The sequence below is a fragment of the Pecten maximus genome, chromosome 2 (genome assembly GCF_902652985.1).
Source record: "Pecten maximus chromosome 2, xPecMax1.1, whole genome shotgun sequence".
Taxonomy (NCBI): Eukaryota; Metazoa; Mollusca; class Bivalvia; order Pectinida; family Pectinidae; genus Pecten; species Pecten maximus.
The window spans coordinates 50816365-50825482 of NC_047016.1; the positions used below are offsets into that span (position 1 = coordinate 50816365).

At 31.7% G+C, this 9118-nt stretch overlaps 1 protein-coding gene across 1 annotated transcript; it reads right to left on the minus strand.

Moving 5' to 3' along the window:
* Window positions 1-237: 237 nt before the first annotated feature.
* Window positions 238-6930, minus strand: LOC117322399 (homeobox protein GBX-2-like). The gene is made up of 2 exons (XM_033877277.1): window positions 6082-6930; window positions 238-1569 (listed from the first exon to the last, which is right to left on the minus strand). The coding sequence occupies exons 1-2, from the start codon at window positions 6539-6541 to the stop codon at window positions 1064-1066; spliced, it is 966 nt and encodes a 321-aa protein (XP_033733168.1). The 5' UTR covers window positions 6542-6930; the 3' UTR covers window positions 238-1063.
* Between the last annotated feature and the right edge of the window lie 2188 nt (window positions 6931-9118).

Below are 9118 nucleotides of genomic sequence, written 5' to 3' on the forward strand. Positions count from 1 at the left end.
ATGGCTTTTATGGGCTGTGTGGAAAATTCACACATCTTCTTAATTTCGTAGAAAACAAGCATCAAATATTCACAAGAGACTAAAAAGTAAAAATGATTTTCACAAAATAGCATTATGTGCATTCTGAGTTCGCATCAACCCTTTTATTTTCAGTTTATGTGTGATGAGTTTTTCAGCCGAATCAAAAATGCAATTCCCTCTCCCATTAAGTACAGACAAATCAAAATAACACAAATATATATTTCTAGTCGGTTTGGTCCTTTTATTGAGCGAGACTTCTGCACTTTTCAACAAAAGATATTCAGCAACTATTGACATTTAAATGTATGTATACATACATTTCATCATGAATTTATTGTATGTACATCAATTTTTTTAAAGACGCATCTTGCATTTCCAACATAATGCATTAATAATTTATCTAAACTATAAACTTGTTCCATTCTGAAATCGGCTTCTGTATATACAATGTACAAATTTTAATTGAAAATTTATTTTCCAAAAAAAAAAAAAAAACAATTTTGTTCTGCCTTGTTGCTTTAATAAGATCTTAAGCGTATATTTTATACATAAATATACATTCTTTAATTATTTGAGTTATTAAAATCACAAACCGCAATCAAACATATTTCTGGATTTTAATGCATCGTGGAAATCTTCATTACGTGATTATTCTCTGATCCCAAATAAAATCGATATCCTCCTTGAATGCACATTCCTAATTGCTTCAGAATTATATCATTATCGATGAAATATAACAATAGATTTTTTTCAGATTGAATTAAAACAATTGCATCTATTATTAGAAATCAATGTAAACCTATTGCTTATATACATGCAAACATTGTTCGCTGACTAAATTTTAAGTACATTGTATTACAATGCTATTAAACAATGTAAAGAAGAAAAAACAAGAAAATATATTCTCCAAAAAGTTTTTTTTTTGTCGTATATGCTGTAGAACTAATGAAGACATTGTGTATTTCTCGGATCACCAGGTTTCGTTTTGATTTTATAGAATATTTACTGATACCCAGATATTGTTTATGTCAATACAACTCACTCATTGTGTCTGTCGTATTGTTTTCTCGATTTGTTGATGTTGACTTCGAATCGCTATTCTATTCACGTGGACTGGGATTGGGACAATTATCTTCGGTTTTCCGGAAACTTCGTTCGGGGCGCGACCGTGAATCATTCCTGCTTTTACTCTCTTCCATTTTGCTCTGCGATTTTGGAACCAGATTTTAACCTGTACTTCACTAAGTTTTAGATTATGTGCGATTTGAGATCTCTCTGTGAGTGAGAGGTATTTCTTACTGTGGAATTCTTTTTCGAGTTCCAGCAGCTGTTCGCTTGTAAATGCTGTCCGCCGTCGTCGCATTTTCACACTAGAAGTTACAGAATCTTTTATCCGATCAACTGAGTCCGTATTTTTGTGAGAAGAATCTGTGTCCGCGTGTGATATTCTTTCGTCGTCTGTTTCCTCGTCGATAACATCCATATCGTCTGTATCAGTATCAGCTTCTGGATGTGACGTATCATACTGTTTAGACTCAGAGAAATTTTCTGAAAAACAAAATTAAATAAATGTGATTTTTTTTTAAAAATAATTCACTGCGGCGCAATGAATTTTAATTTTTTTTATTTGGACTCGAGTAACAGAAAGGTAAATTCTATTCCCGTTACAGCGCCCTTTCCTGCATATTCTTACCGCCATATATCATACCCCATTTACTATACATTGTTTTTTAGCCTTAGTCAGTACCAGCCTATCGACAATTTAGAATGATAAGGAGATGAGTAAATATAAGTATTCCGTATCTATGTTCGAATCCCGTATACGTGAGTGTCGATGGGATATTCAAATACGATTCTAAACCAACAATCTCCCCTTGATATCCTTAAATTAATTATCGCCTTACGTTAGACAGACCTTTCGTTATTAATTTCTTTGGGTTATTCATTAAAAAATGTGTTTGAAATATTTCTTTGTGATTTATGATATCACATCGTTGATATATGCATTTAACTATTTTTATGGAAAAAAAAAATTAGTCTACATGTAATTAACCCTTTTTTTTAATATAGTAAGTACACCACTAAAGACTGAATCAATATTAGATTGGTAATAAAAATGATGTAAATAACCTTCCAGACGAGATAATACCATTTTATTCTAATTTTAAACTAATATAAATTACTGCCTATATATGTAGATACACACATACCTATCGGAGCACCATCATATTCTTATGCTAACAGTAACATGCGATATTTGCCAGCAAGACATTGGAAAATATATCCATATATTGATTTAATTATTCTATGAATTGTCATGCTCCTAAAGTGTATTTCAACTGACACACACGCACGCACACATATATATATATATATATAACAATACAATACATATTAGCGATATTTCACATCAATCATCTTTCTTAACACCGATTACATGGATATGTGATATTTCTCCCCGTAAGGAACTAATGAGGTTTATAAATAGCGAATACACAATACAACGGAAGCGCGAGAATTGATATAATCTCGAGATTACGGCAACAATTAAATCGGGATCTTCAGCTTTCACTCAAATAGCCATTACTACGATGTCTCCAATTTTCCCGAATATATCCGTGTGGTAGAAATCTCGTTAAAGCCACACCACGAACCCTGTGTGTCCGTCGTGCGAACACAAAGAAACTGTACCTGCTGAAAGCATCTTAAGATGTTCATTTCGACCAACTCATCCCGTTCCATAATTGAACAATAATTGTTCTTTTGATGAATCTGTTTCTAATTTCTAAACGCCTTCAGGTCTATTTATATAGGGAGTGTTGCCCTCTAACAGACGACACGGGAACCCTTACAGAGACAGGGAAGCTTCCCCAGTAATGCCCGTTTGAATTAAAATGATATAATACCTTATCAATACAGGCGAATCGTGTATACAAATTAGACAAAGATGCTATCGGTGATGGCTATTGTTAAACTGATGCTTGTTATTACTAGGTTCACTGGTCCCGTTGAAGGGCGAAGAATGTGAACCAAAAATTAGTCTTAATATTGAAATGGACACCATGTTTAGGAGCCTCCCACCCTGTTAAAACTGAATCGAAACCTGTCATACGTTTAACACAGAAAAACCCACTGTTATATCAAACGTGATTATTATATAATATCCTGATGTGTGTGACCTGGTCCTTAATATAGTTTTAATGGTTGATTATCGCGAGATTCATTAATATTACTCTGATAATTATATTCACATAACGTTTAGCATCGTGTTTAAAAGGGATATACATTGTTCACAATGAAAATAGGTATGTCGACAAGTGTTTTCATTATCTAAACGAAACAAAAAGTGATTATGAAATGTTAGAATTAATTTAGAATAAATCTCATATGGCGAAAGTTTCATGAAGAAGAACAGTTATAATTAAATATTATGTGAGCATAAAGAATAATTATAATTACAAAAGTTCTGAGTATATTATTTCCATTAAATAACTATGCTAGGCGCCAGACAACCGACCAAATTTGTATTGATGAGACGCTAAAATGATAGAACTATCTAAATTTTAATGTTATGTGTAACATGTAAAGCATATTATTCCCTATAACGTAAAACAAAAATGTACGACATCAATAAACTGGCGTCTACATTAAAGTATGTTTTATATTAGTTTGGTTTGGTTTGTTTTTGTTTAACGTCCTATTAACAGCCAGGGTCATTTAAGGACGTGCCAGGTTTTGGAGGTGGAGGAAAGCCGGAGTACCCGGAGAAAAACCACCGACCTACGGTCAGTACCTGGCAACTGTCCCACGTAGGTTTCAAACTCACAACCCAAAGGTGGAGGGACACCTTAACCACTCGGCCACCGCGGCCCCCTTTTTATATTAGTACACTGTAGATAAGTTAATTTGTCATGGAATAAAATATTGTTTACAACTATAACTATGCTTTTATTGTTTATAGGATTAGATGTTACAGCATTACAGAACGCCAGAAATTAGGTTGAAGTGGCAAACTTTATAAAAACAAATTTAACCGAGATAAATCAATTGTTAAAATCAAACCTATCTCCCTTTTCATACCAGTTTAATGGTATACACAGTTTTATATTTCAATTCAGCGATAATATATTATGATATACCTATTACAATTAATTAATTCTTTGTGGTGTTTATATAAAATCCTATTGTTATTTTTTTTTCTCAATAATATACCATTTCAATAACGTAACAATTCAATAATAGTCCATTGCAATAATATACCATTTCAATATCATACCATTTCAGTAATTATACAATTACAATCATATATGCTGCACTTTATTTTCCTCAGTATCTCTCATTCTATTGTTTTAAAATGTATTTCTAATTACCAATGGAAAATGTTGTATTATTTTCTGATTTAATTAAGTATATGATCAAATCCACTTATACACTGTAATAACATAAAAAATACCATGTAGAGTTGTATTTGATTTTTTTTTTGTCAGTCAGGAATATGTTTTTATCATGATATTTCAACTCGTATTAAACTTATGACAGATGGCCCTTTTTTGATCGATCTGTTCAAGATTTATTGATTTTCACGACTAACATTACACATTTAGCTATCACTTTACTTAGTTACCTTATACAATTTCAGTATTTTCTTAATTGCGGACAATGTTACACAGTAATTCCTCGCCAGTTTTGTTTTATTACGAATGGATTGTTGAACAAATTAAAACTACAATGACATCAGATACATATTGATATTTATTTCAGTATTTGGAATATACTTAGCTATAACTATCTTTTATTCAAACGTGTTATTTTCTTGTCTGCATTTTGTTTAATTATTCTAATCAATTTCAATACATGACTAATAAAGAAATCGATTTGGTCCTAATTTCCTCAGAGAGTATACATAACATTTTTCATATACAATGAAATCGTAATATCTGCAAGTAGATACATATGAAAGAGCAGATTTCATGAACATACATGTATGTACGCATAGTTAAGTAATTATCATTTGATTACATTAATTAATGTTTGAGGTTTTAGTCATTCAAGCTATCGTAAAGATGATTCCTGTGCGTGCGTAGATAATTAAACGTATAAACTAATTATCGGATTTCTTGAAATAAACTAATTGCAAATATCAAACACGATTTCTTCTCATTAGACATGTGATAACTGTAACATTTGTTTCCATGTAAAACATTAAAAACATGTGAGTATATACAGTCAATTTATTGGTGGTAGTCATTAATTAGTAACTTTATTAATTATCACAAAATAGTATATGCTGTTGTGTGCAATGATTTGAAACAGGCACGAGCAGAATCATCAGAATCATGATTTAGGTTATGTATGCAAGTTCAGTTTAAACTACAGTGATCTATGGTATTTATAGTAATCAGTATTAATGAAGGCAGCTTTGACTGTAAGGTAAATTAATATCAAATAATATTCCAATCATTGAAACTCATTTGTAAAAATGATCAAAATGTAACTTTTGCATTGTCTAGATTTCAGAAGTAATTAGATGGTTGAACAATTACTCAAACTGCTGTCATAAATGATAAAATGGGATTAAATATTCATTAATCTAATTTTGTTCAATGATATGTAACACCTGTATACTGGATGATTCAGGACGAGGCTGATGTGGCATACACTTTCTATTTGAATTTATTTTTCAATTTGAATGACGGTGTCATGTCATTTTTATTTCATGTCGAATTACTTATTTCAATACACAGGAACAGTACTTAATCTAAATATAGATCATTTTAACGAACGTTTTCTTCCTCTCACTCGTTCACTAACGAGCATTTGTATCAGAAATATAAAGCATCTGATGAGGCTTCAAATAAAGCCAATTTAACGTCCATATGCAAAATGGACAATCCTTAATGCTAATTAAGATAACTCCTATTGTCAACGTGAACGCGACGGGAACGGCATGCTGAAGTGTTTGCCAAGGCACAAAGAAAAATCTGGAGGACAATTAGGATCACCACAAAACCATTTGCATCTAAATTGCTTGGTATTGAGAGAGTGGGTAGCGAAATATACCTGAGAAATATGGTGGACATCTGCCAGCGGCGTCTTCCTGGAATATCCTCGAGACAGGACTGGTGTCGGGCGATTCTGATCCAGAGGTCTCAGGGGACCGATTCTGCACGTGCGAATCCAAACCAATGTCACCAGAAATTGGAGTTAATTTTGAGTCCAAAGATTTCGCTCCTGAATAAGGAAGCATTGCCGCTAATCCTGAAAGATGCAAATGATTTCTAAGCGTGGCACTATTTGCTGCAGCTAGCTGTCCGCGAATAAATTGGCTTTGGGCATAAGATTGCATCTGGTATGCCATAGAGTCCGGCGATAACATACTTGGTGACATGGGTGTCTGAGGAAGTCCTGAAGGTGGCATAAATAAGTAACCATTACACATCATTGGTCCAAAACGAGGATTCGTCGTAGGTGCAATAAGAGACTCGATAGAGAAAGATCCACCAATGTGAGGACGGTGCATGGTTGCAGGATAGCGTTAAACCTGTCAGACGTTTATTTTGCCAATGCTGTGCCGTAGCAAATCAAGAAATAGATTTAAAAATTATTTCAAAAGTCACATATCTAAAATCCATCCAGCTGGAATGTTTCGTCTCATTAAGATTTGCATCATCTGATCTGCCCTTGAAATAAATTGTCCGACATCATTGTAAATTCGTATATACTGTTTAAACCTCTAACTAAGCACTAAGTGTTCCTGAATGGCGTTGTACTGTTTGCTGTATACACATCAAACGTTCGGGTAATGTTGATATGTATAGGATTCTCAGTATAGATATTCCTTATAGACTTACTCGATCCATATCATAGTGTGGAGTGGTATGTAAGCCATACATCTCCCCTATAAGGTTCTGGATGTCAACCGTGACATTTCCAAACACTGAAATGTTAACAGAAGACACTTTCAATTAAGTCCATCGCCCTGGTTGGTCGACAGGCTGTTGAATCATTCAAGCCCCGCCCACTCTCATTGTGCCACTTGACAGTTCTTTATCCCGATTGGTCTGTTGACATAGATCGTAGTGATGGCTCATTGAGTGCAATCGACAGAGGATAATTATGATAAATGTTGTTCAATTTCGGATGACAAAGCGAGCTATTGAATCGCTGGACAAGGTAAATCTGTAACGTGTAGATATAGAGTGATAACATCACACCTGTAAAACGCTACCTGTGCCTCAGGTAACACACATAGGTGTAAACGGATCATGAAACGGGTAACACAGGTAAGAAATACAGGTAGGGAAGCCCATTTACTATAACATATCCCTATAATGTCCCTACTAATGTCGTTATTTGCGTATTACAAAATCGAATCACTTCACGCATTTTAGATTGGATATTTATATAATGAGTTTACAGTTCAACCTGTATCAAAGTCGTTTATTTCTAATGACGTTTGATCTTTTGAAACTTATTTCGTAACCATCCATTTAACGAATCCAAAACATTTTTGTGAAACAGAAGCTTGTAAACAAAACAATTTTAGCAACTCGAATCAAGGTTTAATGAGAAATTCTTAATCCTTAATTTTAATTCTATATATTTATAGTTTGCAATAAAAATGTTTATTCTAATAAGATATCGTTTAAAAAGAAAACAGGGGGTTTAATTTATCAAGTTTTATCAAAATATATTATTGCATTAATCATTATTTTAACTATCTTTATAGTTTCGTTTATGGCAAAAATATGTTTGATAATTTTTTATGTTTTATAGATGAAAACAGAGTATATTTACATATTCAAGTTTTTATCAAAGTAATTACTAAATGACAATATGAAAACATTAAAATTTCAAGGGATATTTTATGTAATATGTATACTCAGAAGTGCAGAAGCATTTAATTTTCAAGAATGTATTATATCATGTTCGATAATAATGATTAACTATCCCGTGCTTCCATCGCTTTTATCTATATTAGCTAATATTCGACATATAACCCTGATTTTCGTTTTTCTGGTTGACGATTAAATTAACACCATCTTTTGCGAAATGTATTTGAAACGGCCTCCTAAAAGATTAATTCATATAAAGAGATATGTATGATATTTAATTTCAATGATGATTTAAGTGTCAACTTTGTACCTATACTTTCACCGTATCGTTCACGGTGAATATTTCCGTTTGATTATGTCTGGTAATAAATCATGTATATACCATAAATACTATATTGATCGTCCCATTCCATTCTGATTACACCATTCAAAGGAATACCAACGACCAAATAAACATTTTTATTATTATGTATATTGTTGTTTTGCATATTGAAATAAATAATTTATGACGATGGTGAATAAGAAATGATTTTATAGCGAATTATGAAATTTTACAATTCTGTTTTATCATATTTCGTTCAAAATCTCTCGATATCTTCATTTAAGGTAGAAAAACTATGACATCAAGTACAACAGTAACGTTTAAAGCGTTCACAATAACATTTAGCGTTAAGTAAATATAACTATAACATAAAACATTAAAATAGCATAAACATTACAATGACATAAAACTTTACAATAACATAGACATTACAATAACATAAACATCACAATGACATAAACATTACAATAGCAAACAATATTACAATGACATAAACATTACAATGACATAAACATTACAATATCATAAACATCACAATAACATAAACATTACAATAACATAAACATTACAATAACATAAACATTACAATATCATAAACATCACAATATCATCAACATTACAATGACATAAACATTACAATGACATAAACATTACAATATCATAAACATTACAATAACATAAACATTACAATATCATAAACATTACAATATCATCAACATTACAATATCATCAACATTACAATATCATAAAACATTACAATATCATAAACATTACAATAACATAAACATTACAATATCATAAACATTACAATATCATAAACATTACAATGACATAACATTACAATGACATAAACATTACAATATCATAAACATTACAATAACATAAACATTACAATGACATAAAACAATACAATGATATAAAACATTACAATAACATAAAC

Coding starts and splice junctions, on each gene's coding strand:
- LOC117322399 (XM_033877277.1), bottom strand. CDS start 6,541: ATGCACCGTCCTCACATTGGTGGATCTTTCTCTATCGAGTCTCTTATT. Junction 1,570..6,081: donor ATGTCCACCATATTTCTCAG/GTATATTTCGCT, acceptor TTTGTTTTTCAG/AAAATTTCTCTGAGTCTAAA.